The sequence below is a fragment of the Mustela erminea genome, chromosome 8 (genome assembly GCF_009829155.1).
Source record: "Mustela erminea isolate mMusErm1 chromosome 8, mMusErm1.Pri, whole genome shotgun sequence".
Taxonomy (NCBI): domain Eukaryota; kingdom Metazoa; phylum Chordata; class Mammalia; order Carnivora; family Mustelidae; genus Mustela; species Mustela erminea.
This window is the reverse complement of record NC_045621.1, coordinates 14,443,657-14,462,869: the sequence shown is the minus strand read 5'-3', so window position 1 is coordinate 14,462,869 and position 19,213 is coordinate 14,443,657. Positions and strand designations below refer to the sequence as shown.

General features: G+C 34.8%; 1 protein-coding gene across 8 annotated transcripts in view; it reads right to left on the bottom strand.

The window, feature by feature from the left end:
* NBEAL1 (neurobeachin like 1) overlaps positions 1-19,213 on the bottom strand; it is a 193,018-nt gene that overhangs the window by 92,779 nt on the left and 81,026 nt on the right. For all 8 annotated transcript variants that reach the window (XM_032354479.1, XM_032354480.1, XM_032354481.1 and 5 more), the window contains 13 exons: positions 17,454-17,552; positions 16,786-17,366; positions 15,935-16,067; positions 15,205-15,324; positions 13,001-13,304; positions 10,352-10,437; positions 5,865-5,954; positions 5,082-5,250; positions 4,494-4,627; positions 3,887-4,046; positions 3,679-3,781; positions 2,978-3,134; positions 1,126-1,284 (listed from right to left, as the gene is read on the bottom strand). In XM_032354479.1, the coding sequence (XP_032210370.1) occupies positions 1,126-1,284; positions 2,978-3,134; positions 3,679-3,781; positions 3,887-4,046; positions 4,494-4,627; positions 5,082-5,250; positions 5,865-5,954; positions 10,352-10,437; positions 13,001-13,304; positions 15,205-15,324; positions 15,935-16,067; positions 16,786-17,366; positions 17,454-17,552 (2,295 nt within the window). The remainder of the gene's footprint in view (positions 1-1,125; positions 1,285-2,977; positions 3,135-3,678; positions 3,782-3,886; positions 4,047-4,493; positions 4,628-5,081; positions 5,251-5,864; positions 5,955-10,351; positions 10,438-13,000; positions 13,305-15,204; positions 15,325-15,934; positions 16,068-16,785; positions 17,367-17,453; positions 17,553-19,213) is intronic.

Here is a 19,213-nt window from a genome sequence, read left to right as displayed (position 1 = left end):
AAGTAGGCAGAGAAGCAGGTCAGGGGGTGGGGAGAAGCAAGCTCCCTGGTGAGCAGAGAGCCCGATGCGGGACTTGATCCCAGGACCCTGAGATCATGACCTGAGCTGAAGGCAGAGGCTTAACCCACTGAGCCACCTAGGTGTCCCGACTAACTCTTTTATTTTTAACAAAAAAAGGTGAGGTGGATGGCTTCAACTAAAGCTCAAAGTGACTACTTTGGATAGCTTAACAAAATATATTCATTATCCTTTGACAAGTTACTAACCTCTCCGGCCTCAGTTTATCTGTAAAATGGGACTAATAATATCAACTTCGTAAAGTTTTTGCAAGGACTAAGTTAGCTAATATATGAAGAATGTATACTGCCTGATAAATAGTGGGTGCTACATAAGGTTGGTTATTATAATTAACTGCTAAAATGTCTGACCTGCCACACAGACCCATGGTAAGTCAGAAGAGAAATGAGACAAAATTAGTGAAAGAGAGTGGGAGGTACACACCTCTAGTTATGAAATGAGTAATCACAGGAATAAAAGGTAGAGCAAAGGAAACATAGTCAATGGTATTATAATAAGGTTGTACAGTGACAGATGGTTCCTACACTTGTGGTGAGCACAGCATAATGCATAAACTTGCAGAATCACTACATTGTATACCTGAAGCTACTGTAACATTACATATCAATTATACTCAAATAAAAAAATGTTTTTTAAAAGAAGGCAAAAAAGGGAAATAAGAGGTTTTATACTGAGGTTGATATAACAAAGTGGATTTTCCACTAAATAACTGATCAGATTACAATTACAATTAGTTTTTAAATGTTCAAAATAGGAGAAATATATATCAAAACAAACTGAAGAATTAATTAATTAATTTTTAATGTAGGCTTCACACCCAACATGGAGCCCAACACAGGACTTGAACCCATGATCCTGAGACTGAGACCTGAACTAAGATCAAGAGCTGGACACTTAACCTACTGAGTCAGCCAGGCAACCCTACAACAACTTAAAATTAAAGTAGACGTGAAAAAAGAATTTACATTCATAAAATGGATATTTACAAGTAAATTCATATACTCACAAATGTCACCAAATATAAAGATGCTTAAGAAATGTTTGTACCTTAAAAACGATTTCTCTTAGTCTGTCAGAGTACTTCTGATTTAACAGCAAGGCATAAAGTATGTCAGCATTTCCTGGTTCAAACAGCAACAAGAAAAGCTGACCTCTAGTTGGGCTGGTACGGAGAAGACTGAAGAGCATATCCAAAATTCCAAAGAGCTTTTAAAATTAAACAACACAAAACAAACAACCACACTTATATATGGAAGTACAAATAAAGTCATATTTAAACTAAATCCTATATACCCCAATGTTTTAGTGCTTAACTCAATGATCTGATGTCTTCTGAAACAGCCATGCCTTTTACCTCCATTCTGCTTTTGGCTTATTTCCTTTTGTAGATCCTCTCAACATGAATATTCACCTGCTGGGCCATATATATAATGCTGTAGCCACATAAAAAACCATGTCTTCCATAAAACCTTTCCTGGTCTTCTCAACAGTAATACTCTTCTATGAAAACCTCATAGGACTTTGTTTCTCTCTTATAGCTGTTGTCATAGTATCTTTTTGTTTGTTTGTTTGTTTCATAATTATTTATAAACCTCTCTTATCCACCCCTGCTTCTTTAGGTTAAAAGAATGCTAATTCATTCATTATAACATACCTATAGTATCTACTATTACTCTGTGTGTATAATCAGCATTCAATAAATACCTCTTTGACTGAACTGACCAAGAAAATATCACTGGCAATGAATCACAGTGGGTGACAACACAGCTATCATGAAATAAGACTACTGGTTACTCTAAATAAAAAGCTTCTGCTGCTGCTGTTGCTTCTTCTTCTTCTTCTTTTCAGTATTTTATGTATTTATTTGACAGAGAAAGAGCGAAAGCAGGGGGAGCAGCAGAGAGACAGGGAGAAGCGGGCTCTCTGCTGCGCAAGTAGCCTGATGTGGGGCTTGATCCCAGGACCCTGGGATCATGACCTGAGCCGAAGGCAGATGCTTAATCGACTGAGCCACTCAGGTGCCCCAAAAGAAGCTTCTGAAGTAGTCTAACTTTATGGGGAAATAGATTAAGTTAACTCATTTATATAAATCAATTTTGAAGTCATGTAATCTCTGAGTACACAACAAATACTTCATTATAGAGCACAAAATATTTGAATCAGCATAAATTAAGGATACTCAAGTTTGGTGCTGAGAGTGGTATACAGAAAGAGCAGAGAAATAGCAGTAAATATACCTGTGTTCTGTTCCCATGTTTGTCCGCTGTATAACTTTTTAAGTCACCTAATCTATCTGAAAAGTACTTCCAAATGCGCAAGTGGGAAGACTGATTCCTGGTCTGTATACTTAACATCAGTGGTCCTCAAATTTTACCATGCACCGTAACTACCTGGAAGGTGTGGTTCAGTAAGTGTGCATTTATGACAGGTAAATCTGGTCAGGAACCACACATTGAGAACTATTGTCTTAAAGGGTAGCTCTGAGGTATAAATGAGAAATGTACGTAAAAGTATATAAAAATAGAAATATAATTTATTCTTTATGCAAAATTTTTAAGAACCTATGTTAAAATTCATGTCAGAAATCTGCCCAGTATCTTTGATGACAGGTAAATATACATTATGTGACCTATGAAAAAAGGCTTCAGAACTGCCAAACAACTATTTTCAGATACTACTTTTTAGCTAACTAGAATATTTTATTGCATCACCATCTATTATTTTATTTAACTTTCAGTTGGGAAATAAAAATTCACTTCTTTAACTGCAAAATACTGTATTTTACATAATAAACATCTTACTTTAAAAATATTTTTAATATATGTGTAATTTCAAAAGAAGATGATACAGCAACTCAAGAGTGAAAAAGAAAAAAACAGATTTTTCTTGAGCAAAATACCTGTTCTTCTTCATTGATAGCGGCTATGTAACCCATAATACTCTGTATCTCTTCATGAGTTCCACCTTTGCACAGAAAATATTTAATCAGTCCATACAAAGAAGTCCTTATTGTTCGAATGTCATCTAGAGACAGCTCACTGTATTTACAATCACTCCTGAAAGAGAAAGTAAAAGTGCAAGAATTGAAATTTAAAATGTTTACATTTTAGTGCTTTTTTTATACAAAAGAATTCTTAGTTTAAAAAAAGATGTTTCCATGTAACTATTAGAATTCATGGTATCTTTGTTTTCTTTTTCCTTTTAAGGAAAACCTTGGGTTTCAATGACAAAGATATAGTTAAAACAGCTTATATTTAAACAACACTAGGTAACAGACACAATTTTAAGTGCTTTACATGTTACTAATACATTTAGTTTAATCCTGAAAATGGATAGGATGTCACAGGTTTATTATCTCTTTGTCACAGACAAGAAAACTTAAGCACAGAAAAGTTGAGTAAGTTGCCTACAGACAGACAATTAATGAAACACAAGATTCAAACCCAATCTACGTGATCCATTGTTCATCCTCTTAACCTCTTCATCATCTTTCTGAAGTTAAAGGATGTTAGAATTTCTGGAAAATAAGTAATCTAGACATTCCAAGCAAGCAGCAGGCAGAAAACAACATCAAACTGAGAAGGAGCAAGGACATCATACCCATAATAAATCCTAAGTGTATCTAGGAGAAACTGCACACCATACTTCTTTCGGAAAACTCTTCTGCTGTCTTTGATGATGGTGGAAAGATACTGTATATGACCTAAAATACAAAGTTCACTCTTAAATGAATAACTAAAATAAAACCTCACAGGTAGTTATAAATTTCTAAAACAAACGTAAAATTTGATCCAACGACTGTTCTCACCAATTCGAAAGGGAAAATCTCCACGGTTCCAAATACGGAAGTCAAAGAGTAAATATTGATACATTTGCTGCAGGAGCTGCATATTTTTCTCTAATGATACCTGTTCAATTAATAACTGAACTGCCATCAGTACATTAACATCCATCAAGGAGCTTGGCACCTGAAATTCAAACAGATGAGGGTCCTGTAAATTTCAGTTTAATAATTATCATTAAGCTACATTTAATTTCAAATGATTAATTTAGAACATCTAAATATGAGAATCTTTGTTACAAAAATATAAACTTAAACTTTAATTTACCAAGGTACATTAGAACATATTTTTCCAAAACAGTCTTAGATTTATCAAATATCCCAAATACCAATATAAACAAAGTCCTACATATCAAAGATTATATACTGTTAGATAAGATGAGTAATTCTTGTAAAAAGGTGATTCAGAGTAGGTTTTAAAAATCTGCCTGTGAAATAAAAATATGTCCACTAATATAACTGCAGCCACATAAGTGTTTTTAAAAAAACATTTTACTTAGTAAGAAGAAAATCCCTAAAGACAAATTGCTAATTACAATCATTGGCCATATCTTCGAATGTTAAACAAGCTCACCTTCTGCAGCAAGGCACCAAGAGTGGCAACTCCATGGGAGTGAGTAAGATTGTCCTGGTTGATAGGATGTCTTTGAATAAAGTGCTTCACAATCAAGATAAATGTTGCAATTAAATTCCTTTCTAATCTTGACTCTGAGGAATTGTGAACATGTCTTTAATTATCATAATTACTCTAATCACTTTTACATCACATTTTCTATGTTATAGTACGTGTTGTAACAAACAAATTTGGTTGAGCAATTTGCTTCCAAAGGTCACTTGCAGAATGCAAGTGTCAGAGAAAAGCAGTGAGTGCATATCACATACTTACATACACATGCAAGTATTTTCATTACCATAAATTTAGCAGTTCTATCATATTTCCACTAATAGTACAAATTAAGGATAGTCAAGAGTAAAACCAACCTCTTAATTTTTTTGACTAAGGTATTATGAACTTTTGAATTACATTAGTAAAATTAGGAGTGGGCTGCTTCAGCTACAAATGGTTAAGTTTCTTCCTAACGGTGGTAAGACATTTTTATCTATTTTTCAATTAATAACCAAATCTTTCAATGACTATCTTGTATTAATTTTATCTCAATACCTGATGCCTTCGTGGAGGTCAGTACAACCCAATCTCCTTCTACAGGCGTTATCAATTCAGAAACTGTGCTTTCATTCATTCCTTCAGAAATCTGTCCTTCACCCAAGTGGCTGATTTGTTCCAACAGAGGAAACAATACATTTAATCCACCTATGCAGTTTATGATGTCCTGAAAAAAGACAATTACAATTTTTTAATTTTATAAAACAAGCACAATTCTGTCATTTAATATTCACACAAGCATGTATGAAGTTACAATTTGCTAAACTTTCAGACAATGTCGAAGCTAAAGGAACCCTTCCTTGTTTGGGCAGCTGCTTTCAAGAATAGCCACGGGGTCACCACAGTCGATACTTGAGACCATGCCTGACCATTTTTACTGCACCTTTGTTTTCCAAAGTTTAGGGATTCCAAACACAGGCAATTTAAATTTGACCCCATTAAGTAGACTTTATAATATAACACGAGTGAAATAAGAGGAAACACTGAGCCACCCTTTATATATTTATAATAGTATAAATACCTTAAAAGTGGAGCAATGAACCAAGGCAGTATATTCTTCTTAAGGAAACTGTTACATTCATGACATGGTTTAAGGAGGTAACTAAGTTTCAAGCAAATTAATCATTCAACTACCTATCTGTTTATACTTCAAACAGTTTATCCTGCCAGCAAAAATTTTTACCGGGATTTATTATTCAGATCAATCCAGTGGTGCTTAAAAGATAAACTCTTTAAAAGGATCAGTAAACTTACATATTATGTAGCTCATCATTAACTTACCTTAATATCCCAGTTCACTACTTTGTTTCCTGTTAATCTTCCATGCAAACAATTAGTAGATAAATCAAGACAGATTGAATTTTTGCAGGCCTAAGAATAAAAGGAAAATATGGCAAACAGCTAAGCACAATGAGGACAAAACATAATTTTAACTATATGTGAAACATTTCACCATAATTTAAAAGGGTATATATTATAGTCAAGGATAAGATGCTTACAATATGAAGTTTAGTATTACTATTCTAATTGTCCTTTAAAAGTTCAGGGACCAGACTCTAAAGCAGGTCACTGCTGCATACCATTTGACAGATGAGCAGCAACTTACTCACCGGTCACCATAGTTTAAAATTTTTTCTCTTTTAAGAATGAAGTGATAGTTGCCACAGGGGAAGGGGAAGAGAGGGCCATGGGCAAACCAGGTGAAGGGGAGTGGAAAATAAAGGCTTCCAGTTACGGAATGAGTAAGTGACAGGGATAAAAAGTAAAGCAAAGGAGATATAGTCAGTGATGTGCATCAGTGATGTGCAGTGACAGAGGGCAGTTACACTTGTGAGCACAGCATAACGTAGACTTGTCAAATCACTATGTTGTACACCTGAAACTAATGTAACACTGTGTGTCATCTATATACTTCAATTAACAATTTTTAAAAATTCTGTGAAGTTAAAACAACTAAAAATAGAGAAGTTTTAAGCCAATTATATGCAAACAGATTTTTGGCTTTTTAAAAAGTTCAGTGTTCTGGGAGCACTTGGGTGCCTCAGTGGGTTAAAGCCTCTGCCTTTGGCTCAGGTCATGATCCCAGGGTCCTGGGATGGAGCCCCGCATGGAGCTCTCTGCTCAGCAGGGAGCCTACTCCCCCTTCCCCCCCCCCCGCCTCTCTGCCTACTTGTGATCTCCATCTGTAAAATAAATAAAATCTTAAAAAAAAAGTTCTGTTTTATTCCCATCAGTATTTCGCTAAGCATAATTTCACTGATACATATAAAATACATGGTTAAAATGTGATACAGAAATCACAAAACAATTTACAAAAATCCAGTCACAGACATAAGACACTATTTTCTTCCATGTTCTTGAATTGTCAAATTTATTAACTTCCATAAAGAATTATAAAGCACACAACTTCATGTTCAATCTGTGAATTTGCAGATAATGAAGTATCCTTGAATCCAATCACCATTCCAAAACCACCCCCCCCGAAAACAATCAAACGAAAAACCCCAAACCCTATAAATTGTAGCACAAATGATGTATTAGTTATTTTCTTCTTAAAGCAACTGAGGAAATATGCTTTAATAAAACAAATGTAAATCAAGTTTACAGTTAACCCAATGTAAACTATATTAGTCTCAGAGACAGAAATGTTTTTCTCCCATTACAACCTTTGTTTGGGTATCGTGTATCTACGACTTGTCCTCACACAGTAAAACTCCTTATGGCATGACTGCCTCCCATCTGCTATCCCTCCAATCCAACTTTCACAGTGCAGCTTCAGACCTTTTTTCTAAAATGCAAACCTAATTATATTTTGTTCTTCTCAAAATCCTGTGCACTGCCTAGTTAGCCTGGCATAGGAGGATGCTATCATCTGGCCTCCACGTGCCCTCTAATTTAATTTCCTGCCATCTTCTCTTCTTAGTGCCTGCTTACTTAGCGCCCTAAACCCAAATATATGTAGATCCCAGTTTTACAGTATGTGCCTTTGAAGATGCTGCTTGTTAGGCCTGGCACATGCCTCCTCAACTCTGCTCTTTAAAACAGAAATCAAACCATCTTTTCTATGATCTTCTAGCCTTCTGAAAGAACCAACCACTCTCCTTTGTTGCTCACTGTATTTGTACCTAATTCCAACACAAAAATATTGTATAGGTTAAGGATATGCATTAAATAGGCTGAGTTATATATCCAGCACTACCACTCACTACAATTATGAGGCTAGGCAAGTTACTTGTCTTTACTGAGCCTAAGAAAACTAGCACTTATAAAAGACACAAGTAATATCATATAACTCTTGGATTTTTGTGAAGGGTAAGTGAAACAATACGTGTAAAACATTTAGCATAATGCTTGATATAGTGTAAATACTCAATAAATGGTAACTAAAATGAAAAATGCTCATAAAATTATGTTGCACTTTTTTTTTTTAACATATTTACTTCACGTTAGGTTATAAGCTTCTTAAAGTCAGACACTTTATTCATCTTTATATCCTGAAAGTTCCGCACAATTCTTGGCTTGGAGAAGACACTCAAAAAATTACCAACAATGGGACGCCTGGGTGGCTCAGTTGGTTAAGCAGCTGCCTTCAGCTCAGGTCATGATCCCAGCGTCCTGGGATCGAGTCCCACATCGGGCTCCTTGCTTGGCAGGGAGCCTGCTTCTCCCTCTGCCTCTGCCTGTCACTCTGACTGCCTGTGCTCACTCTCGCTCCTCTCTCCCTTACAAATAAATAAATAAAAATCTTAAAAAAAAAAAAAATTACCAACAATGGATGGTTTGACACCTCCTACAAATGAGTACAAAAATGAAGAACTGTTGACTGTCAAAAAAAATCCTCTAGAGCAGCTCCTCCCAGACTAGCATTTGTTAGTGAGTGAGATTAAAAAATAGAACATGTTCTATGCTCAAATAACTGTTGAAAAAGTAGAATAAAATAAAAGTAAACTAGTTTCTAACAGGATTCTAACAAGATTTTTCAAGTGTATCATCAATCTCCAAAAATGGATATACAGAATACATTTCTCCAAAACTCTGTTAAACACAGAACCCTCGTATCATGATTTTATCATCATTTTCAAGAAATATTCTTCCAAGAAATTCTTTATTGTATATATTTGTCATCTGAGTTTCCTGAAGAAAAACAAGAATGGCTATTTTCTTATTACAGATTTTTTACTGTTGGAAGTTCTAATAGTAAAAATTCAACCTAATTTTATCAAGTTTAAATCTGAAAAAAGAATATGAAAACCATACTGCCAGAAAGATTCCATTAGCTATCACATGTCTAGAACATGCTAACAAATACATTAGTGAGATTAAATTCAATTATTTCCTATCTACTTATAATAGAGTAAAAATAAGTATATGATATAGTTCTTGCCAAGAAAATAAAGCCTAGTTCAGCAGACAAACATATCTTTGGAAAAAAGTTAATGTTACAAAAGGCAAACACTAAAAAAAAGGAGGCCCAAGACACATTATAGCCAATGCAATGCATGAACCTTGATCCAGACTTAAGTTTTGAAAAGGCTAAACAAAGTATTTTGGGGAAAATTTGAATGAATCATATAGTACAAAAATTATTCATAATTTTCCTGGGTAGGTTAATGATTACACAGAAATACTTAGGAGTAAAGTGTCTAACTGTGATGTCAATCTGCCTTCACAAAAGACTGGAGACAAAGTCAACAGGTACGGCAATGGTTAGTGGTTAGTGGTTAGTGAATTAGTGAATGAATGGAGAGTACACAGGATTTCAGTTTACCATTCTTTCAACCTCTCTACGCTTGAAATTAATTAAAATAAAAAGTTAGGGGAAGGGGCGCCTGGGTGGCTCAGTGGGTTAAGGCCTCTGCCTTCGGCTCAGGTCATGGTCCCAGGGTCCTGGGATCGAGCCCCGCATCGGGCTCTCTGCTCGGCAGGGTGCCTGCTCCCCCCCCCCCCCCCCGCCGTCTGCCTCTGCCTCTCTACCTACCTGTGATCTCTGTCTGTCAAATAAATAAATAATAAAATCTTAAAAAAAAAAAAAGTTAGGGGAATACAAATGATAGGTAAATTTTATTAGGTTAAATATAATAAATAAGTATTCAAAGTATTAAATTATGACCAGGTACTAGCTGGCTCAACTAGAAAAAAAGTTCTATAGTGTATAATCTCACAAAAAGCACTTTCTGGGTCAATGTAACATTTAGTATAACAAAGACAACTAATATTGTTTATGCCACTTTTTTTTTCTTCCTCCCAGTTCTACATTTCATCTTTCCCTCAGCCCTTGTTGACCTTAATTACTTTCACTAGGTAGCTCTTTGAAGGAAAAAGGACAACACATGCTATGCATATACGTAGTTTCTTTTTCCTCCTTCTGAAATAAACATTCCATTTTTGGGGGTTTGTTTTCTTGCATTACATTTAAAAAATAAGCAAAAATATGTTGAGCATAATTTTGTTTAATCTCTCCTTCCAAAGAAGTAGGATAACAAAAAGTTTAAACGGTTTCATTTACTGATGTCAATTCATTAGTAAAAATTCCCACCCCGATTCCCACTCATACTACTGGGATGACATAATGATTAACATCTGAATCCTAGTTGAGAACTGCACTTTAATTTTATTGCTTTTCCTCTTCTTTCGAAAATTAATAATTTTTTAATGGAAATTCAAGTCTGTCCTTCTTAATTATCCATTGAAATGACAAAAGGAACAAGAAAGGAATTGTAGCTCACAGGATAATTACAACCAGACACACGCCGTGCATTTACACTCACCTTTGCGGTGTAGTGAAGAAGGATGTTAGCCGGCAGGTCACCCATGTCAGACTCCTGAAATTTCCAAGGGCTTAAACAGTTTGGACCTGAAAATTATTTATACACATATACACAAACATCACTGAATATATATGGCCACCTTGGTTTGTGTAATTAGAATAAAATTTAAAATTAAGTCGTTTCAAGCCACTTAAAACAGTTAAAACATACTAGCCAAAATGAACTTTATTTTTATACCACCTGTAGTTTGTCTAAAACCTAGAAAAGCTGGGGGGTGGTTAGATCTCCAATACAGAAAGGAAATTTTATATGATATTAAAAAACTAATATCAAATATAACTAAATTCACCTATTAATTTATCTAATGTAATTTAAATTTATGTGACAGAAGAGCAAAACAATCAACCAATACTGTGAATAGATAACATAGAAATTGAACAGTAAAATAAGAGGACTTACTAAAAAATCAAAGAAACAAAAATTACAACAAGGTTCCATCTTCCCCCCAAAAATTGAGGCAACAGTACTGATCATGCCATCTTAATGAGCCTGTGATGAAACTAGTATTACCTACATTTTAGTAGTATGCACTGTGAATTTGTATACGCCTTTTGGAAACTGATTAGGCAACATTACTGAAAGCCCCCCCCACCGCCAAAATTCTAACACTCCGAATATTTATCCTGGGAATTTATCATAAGTAAACCCACCCAAATAAGGAAAAACACCAAAAGTACAAATAGTTCATTTCATTTAATACCTGAAGTTTATATCAAATTAAAAATTATAAACAACCTAAGTAAATCATGCAATATGGATTCAATGAACTATTATGCAGCCATTCAAAACAATCATTATGAAGACTATACAACAAATAATTATTATTTTATAAGAGAATTATAAGTTGGAAAAATTATGAAAATAAAATCCAAACTATATAAGCTATAATGACTACACTAAATGACTCAGTAACTTCAAGTTTATTTAGATTATAGAGCACTTTCATATACTTTGGTGAGTTTTAAAGTAATAATAAGATTCTAATATAAACGTTCAAAGTTTGGGCAGTCCCATTCACCTCAAAACTCCTATGTTACCTAAAAAAGACATTTTTACATAAAATAGCTCTTCTGCAGTTAATATATATGAATACTTAGAGATTTTGAATTTTGAAAATAGTTATGATCCAATAATAACCATCAGTGTGTATCTTTAAAATCACAGCCAAAAGGAAAGGAAAAAGCCAAAACAAAAATAGCTTATAATCTTATCCAAGGTCTCCTAATTCTTCTGTTCTCATTTCTTCAGGTATATTAATAATAAATTATAAAAATGACAAGTTTTAGAACAAGACTCACATGATTTTAGAATCAGTCATATGATTTCTTATAAATACAGGTTTATATTTTGTTTCACCGATTTATTAAAATCTGTCAAAAGTATTGGCAATATTATATACTGAAAAATGTTCCCCCCACAAACTCATATGTTGAAGCTCTAACCCTCTTTATGACTATATTTGGAGGTCTTTAGGGTAAGTAAGGTTAAGTGACGTCAAAAGGGCCCCTTATAAGAAGAGGAATAGATATCTTTCTCTTTGCACATACACCAAGTGAGGATGGATGCCATGTGAGTACATAGTGAGAAGGTAGCCATCCACAGGCCAGGGAGAGTTCTCAACAAACCAAGCCTGAAGGAAATTTGATCTTGGAATTGTAACACTCAGAATTGTAAGGAAATAGTGTATAAGCCACCCAAGTCTGTGGTATGGAGTTACAGCACTCCTAACAGACTAATACAGACATTATTATGGATGATGTTTAAAAAATTTCCTAGGGCGCCTGGGGTGGCTCAGTGGTTAAGCCTCTGCCTTCGGCTCAGGTCATGATTTCAGGGTCCTGGGATTGAGCCCCATGTTGGGCTCTCTGCTCAGCAGGGAGCCTGCTTCCCCCTCTCTCTGCCTGCCTCTCTATCTGCTTATGATCTATCTCTGTCAAATAAATAAATTTTTTTTTAAAGATTTTATTTATTTATTTGACAGAGAGAAATCACAAGTAGATGGAGAGGCAGGCAGAGAGAGAGAGAGAGGGAAGCAGGCTCCCTGCCGAGCAGAGAGCCCCATGCAGGACTCGATCCCAGGACCCTGAGATCATGACCTGAGCCGAAGGCAGCGGCTTAAACCACTGAGCCACCCAGGCGCCCCTCAAATAAATAAATTTTTTAAAAAATTTCCTAAACGTTTGCTTTACTTATGCCTACCAAAAAAACTATGGTGTACTATAATTAACTACACTATATTTTACCCCAAGAAGTTATTAAGAGAGTAGATCTTAAATGTTATCACCACACATGTAAAACACTGTAATTATGTGAGGGATGCAGGTCCTAACTAACCTTATTTTGGTAATCATTTTGTAATATATATGTGTATCAAATCATTACATTGTATTTTCTAAACTTACCTGTTGTATGTCAATAATATTCTAATCAAGTTGGAGGGAGGGGGCATGGAATGTAGTAGGCTTCTTCTTCCCTTTCAGCTTTCATTACGAATACTAATACACTCTTCAGATCAAATATATTCTTCAAAATATATGTAGGCAACAAAAAGACTATTTAAGTTTAAATAGTATGACTATACATGCTCACCTGCTAAATACAATGCCTTCACCTGAGGAGGCTGTAGTGCTTCAAAGAAGATGATAACAGACCCTAGCTGACCCTCCAGAGATGTGGGGCAGCCCCATTCACTATCTTGGGTTCCAGCTGATATCAATTTGGTAATCAATTTTGATTTTTCAAGTGTTCCTCCCCAGGAGGCTGACGACAGAATTCCGCCAAATGATGTCCGATGAGGGGTAATGGGGGAAGAAAAAGGTGGATCTGGGATTTGGGAAGGTGGAGGAGTGGTGGTTCTTTGCCCAGCTGAACCAATGCAGCAGGAAATAAAAGGCTATAAATTAAGAAACAAAATAAATCACATAATTTTAATTACATCTCTATCTTGATATTGAAAATAAAATAGTACATAAAATAAAGAAAACAAATAGATGGAAGATAAAACTGGAAGTTTTAATTTTATGGGATCATAATGTGTGTGCGTGTGCATATATACAAAGTCATTATAGATATTACTTTCGGCCTATGGGATTTCGATGCATTACTTTTATAACTCACGTTTCAATGAGTATTTTTAAAAACTTCCACTATTTTACTATATTCTAAACTAGAGGAAATTACTACTTTTCTCCCTTTAAAATTTATTTTAAAAACCACACATTAGCATAATAATACAATTACAGGTTATCCTATAATGAGCATCAGGATGAACTTCAACTAGAAATTACTAGAATCCAGGGCACCTGGGTGGCTCAGTGGGTTAAGCCTCTGCCTTCAGCTCACGTCATGATCCCAAGGTTCTAGGATCAAGTCCCTCATTGCTTCCCCCTCTCTCTGCCTACCTCTGCCAATTTGTGATCCCTGTCAAATAAATAAAATCTTAAAGAAATTACTAGAATCCTAGAAGAACTTGGGAAATAATAAATTTCGTTATCTTCAATAAAGGCTCTTTCAAAATCATCTAAGAATTCTCAAAAAACATTTACACTAATGTTAAGAATTATCTCAGTAAATAAATTCCATCTTATATTTGACTATAATATAATATGTAAAGGTTTAAAGTTTCTTCATTATTAATTCAAATTCAGTGGGATAGAAATGAGTCCAACAAAAGAGTCTCTAAGTATTTTGTATACTTGGTGGGCTTTATTTATTATTTATTTATAGATTTTATTTTTAAGGAAACTTTACACCCAATATGGGGCTCGAACTCACAACCCAAAGGTCAAGAGTCCCAAGCTCTTCCAACTGAGCCAGCCAGGCGTCCCTTGGAGAGCTTTACTTAATGACCCTTTGCTCTGCTCTACTCAATTTCTCTGGCTTTCCTATTTTAAGCCTGACTTCCTCTAATAATAATAGACTAATATTATTAAATTTTAACTTACTATATCTTAGAATATAGAAAACACTTTAAAATTCATGGGCACATATTTAAAATAAACAGAACCTTCTACATTAAACTGAAATTTTATAAAAGTTCTCAATCAATGGGTCCCATAAAGGGTAGGTTAGATACAGAGAAAGGGAAACACTCTTACACTGCTGGTGGGAATGCAAGGTGGTGCAGCCACTCTGGAAAACAGTACGGAGATTCCTCAAAAAGTTGAAAACAGAGCTACCCTATGACCCAGCAACTGAACTAGTGGGCATTTACCACAAAGATACACATGCAGTCATCTGTTGGGAAACATGTACCCCACTGTGTATAGCAGCAGTGTCCACAGTAGCCAAACTATGGAAAGAGCCCAGATGTCTATCAACAGATGAATGGATAAAGATGTGTTTTATATACATATAGAGTGGAATACTGTGCAGCCATCAAGAAAAAATGAAACCTTGCCATTGGCAACGACGTGGATGGAACTAGAGGGTATTATGCTAAGCGAAATAAGTCAATCAGAGAAGACAATTATTGTATGATCTACCTGATATGAGGAATTTGAGAAACAAAAGAGGCTCATAGGGAAGAGAGAAAAAATAAAACAAGATGAAACCAGAGAGGGAGACAAACCATAAGAGACTCTTAATCATAGGAAACAAGCTGAGGGTTGCTGGAGGGGGAGGAAGGAGGGAGCGATGGGTAAGTGGGCGAGGGCATGTGACGTGATGAACACGGTGAATTATGTAAGACTGATGAATCACTGAACTCTACCTCTGAAACCAGTGATACACTATATGTTAATTAAGTGAATTTAAATTAAAAAAAAAAAAAAGAGTAAGTTAGATGTGCTTACTTCGTTCATGGCAGGAAATCTGAGAGGCGCAGAGACCTTCTGCTGTCCATTGTCATAGATAAAGACAAGGCTCTGACCAAAGGGTCTTTTTCCAGGCATGTGAACAATGGTTATGTTGTGCTAATAAAGTAAAATATACATTTAAAGACTAAAATTACATTAAATCTTTGAAATGACAACTGTTTCAGAGTATTACTTTATAACTAGTTTGTGTGAACAGTAGAACATTGAGTTTAAGATAATTAAATGCTGGTTAAAATTTTGTTCTTAAAGTGAATGACAATTTTTTCTGTAGTACTATAAAGACATTTAATCTGTTCTAGAAATTTACACATAATTGTAACAGAGTATCTTCTCTGCATTTCCCAAGTCTGAATATTCTTTACAATTAATTTTTCTAATAAGAAGCAATTTATACCTTATGCAACGGAAATGCAATGTTTTCAATAACTTATGTTCTCATTTTAAATTAATTTCAAAATCAAATCTGATTCTAGAAAACTTGAAAGGAATGATAACATTTCCTTTTAACTTTTTAGGAGAAAACTTACTCCTGCTTAATTTATAATGATGAAAAAAGTGATATTAACTTCCTTATAAACTTGAACATTCATAGAATTTTAAAGTAAAAATTAACTCTCAAAAAGGAGACAAATCCTGATGTACATGCACCAAATGTGTTTTTAAAGCAAAGAACCAGAAAGTTAAATGTGATGTCCTGAAACCTTACCCAGAGGGAATCACAGAAACTGTGGTCAGGAAGCATAACTGTAGCATATTCTCTTTTTGTGCACACTGCCACAACCAACATACCTGAATGGGTAATAAAAGCTTCAAAACCCATGCCACTTCCTGTAAAGAAGCTAACAAAAATATATATTATCAGAACTTTTGAAATCAGTTGTTCAGCTTTATCATCACTGAAACACACAAAACCATGTTATCATGAATATCTTTATCAGTAATGCTGTGGCTTACATTCTATTGCCAAGTATCAGTCCAGTCTTGCTTGAAAGATAATTCTTAAATCTTTTTTGGGCTTAATGGTTTAGTAAATTATAAAAGGTAGCCATACCGAGTGGAATTCCATTAAAATTCCAGTAAAATGATAAACTTGCAAATCTTCAAAATTCTTTCAAACAGGATTCAGAAAGCATAAATGAAAGTCTTTAAAAATCACAAGGCATATTAAAAATTATTAGTTACTGAAGTAACTTAAGTTTGGATGTACATACACAAAGGTTTTCTGATCCTTCATATAAATACACAGATTCTTCAATGGATCACAAAGATCACCATTCATTTTAAAATTTGTTATTCCTTTTTCTCTACTTTTACAATACTTTTAAGAAGGAACTTTCTTCCCAAACTAGCATAAGAACCGGCAAAATATTTGAGCTATGTAATCAATATCAAGAAAGCAATAAAACACTTATAATTAAACTGTGTACACCCAAAGGATAAAGAGGCTTCAGATAAACTGTCTGCATTTAGAAAGCTTAAAAAGCTTTTTCCTATTTGGGAATTACAGCATATACTGTTATGACAGTATTCATTTATATTCCGTAACTTGTACAGTACCTGTACAATTGTTTTCTTTTTCCTCCTTTGTTAGCGTTGCCAAGAGTCAACTGATCCTGATCTAAGCAAAACCAAGCATTGAAAGAAAAGGCAGACCCTGGCCACTTCTGTATGGAAGGCACAGAAATTCCTGCCATACTATGTGACAAGTTAAAATACTGCAGTGCGCTTTCTAGACTTTGTTTACGGGCCATTGTCAGAATTGCTCGAGTCACAGGAGTGGTATAGGGGTGAATATACTCAGGTTCATCCACTCTCAGCAATCTTAGTAGTCGAAGGATTTCTTCTGAGCTCACTGACTGACTCCCCAAGGAACCATGAAGTGCAATCAAGTTCTCAGCACAAGTTCGGTGGAGGGAAGAATGGGAATCAAGGGTTTCGATGATGTGAATCCCCATGTTTGCATTGACACAAATAGTTCGGCTCTGCCTATTAATACAACAAATTCTTTTCAGCCAATCAGAGATGAAGATTTGCAGATCATGGGATTCTAGCTCTGGAAGCCACCGGATAAGAAGCAAGAGAGGATGGACATTACTAATGCCCAAAATCCCAACTGAAGTGTGGTCACCCTCTACAGCCTATAAAGTAACATAAAAGACAAAAGGTTAGTAACCACCTGGGAAATGGAGATAATGTTACTTGTTTAACAAAGCTAAAAAACTCACCATATTCATGAGTTCTTTAAGTAGTTCCAGTGGTGGCTGACCCAGGGATTTTAAAACCTCAAACATATGTGTATAACCAATTCTTTCTTTAAATACTTCCTAGAGGAAGGGAAAAAAGGGAAATAAATCCAACAAAGCACATTTCCAAAGACTGAATTTGTTGGAATATTTAAAAAGCTGAGTAACACCTGTTTAATTAACTTAATATTGAAAAGACTGAGTTCAATATTTGCTTCTTACATCACTTCTTCATCTTAAAATGGATTCCACATACCTCCTGAAATATGATGTGACCATAATCCACCAAAATGTAAAATAAATGAAATAAGCAATAATTGAATATTATAAAATTATTATATTAATTTCAGATTAGGGTACAATTACTTCCTTTCCTCACTTGATTTGTAATTACACAGTAATACGTGAAGTAAAAACAAAACTCAAGAAAAAATGAGGAGACTCTAGTGATAACAGGAGTCAGACAGCAGTCTCAGAAGACTAACGAGTTCTCACAATATTGAGTGGTGACCAGAAAAAAGTAGGTAGTTTTCTCTCTGCTTTCTGTATCTAAATGGACTGTCTTATCTGGAACATCAAGTTCATTTTAGTAAGGTCTAAGTCCTATATATTTTTGAACTTGTGGGCACACAAAACTATAAAGTAAAATAAAAAGATAACCAAAAAAGCTAGTAATACTAAATTGGTCCAGTAACTCAGATATAAATTTATACACTTACTATAAAATCAAAAAATTCAAACAAAATGGGTAACTGGCTATCTCTGGAGAGGGGAACTAGTTGACTGTGAGCCAAGGGTAGGAAGAAAATCTTTTTTCAAAACGCATTTTTAAATACTAATTCAAAGGAATACAGTAGCCCTATGTTTATAGCAGTATTAGCTACAATGGCCAAATTATGGAAACAGCCGAAGTGTCCATCAACTGATGAATGGGTAAAGAAGATGTAGTGTGAGAGTGTGTGTGTGTACAGATAGATCGATACAGAGAGACAAACATATAAATATATACATGATGTAATATTACTCAGCTATAAAAAAAGAATGAAATCTTGTCGTTTGCAATGACACAGATGGACCTAGAGAGTATTATGTTAAGAGAAATAAGTCCGTTAGAGAAAGACAAATATCATATGATTTCATTTATATGTGGTATTTAAGAAACAAGACAAACAGGCCAAGGGCAACAAAGGAAAAAAAAAAAAAAGGAGAGGGGGAGGGGGCAAAGCAAGAAACAACGTCTTAACTACAGAGAACAAACTAATGGTCTCTCTCTGTCAAATAGATAAAATCTTAAAAAAGAAGAAGTGTACTTGTGATGAGCACTGAGTATTATACGGAATTGTTGAAACACTACATTGTACACCTGAAACTAGTATTACACTGTATGCTAACTACCTGAAATATAAATAAAAACTTAAAAGAAAGAATACCAATCATTTTTTAAAAGAGGTTTCTTTTTTAAATATTCTATTTATTTTATTTATTTAGGGAGAGAAAAAGAAAAAGAGAAAGAGAGAAAGCATGAGTGGGGAGAGGAGCTGAGGGAAAGGGTGAGAGAGACTTTAACGATGACTCCATGCTGAGCATGGAGCTAGACGTGGGGGTCAATCTCACAACCTGAAATTAAGGTCTGAGCTGAGGTCAAGAGTCTGACACTTAAGTGACTGAGCCACACAGATACCCCCAAAAAGGGTATTTTAAAAATAACATTTTGAATTTCAAACCATGCAAAGGATAATATA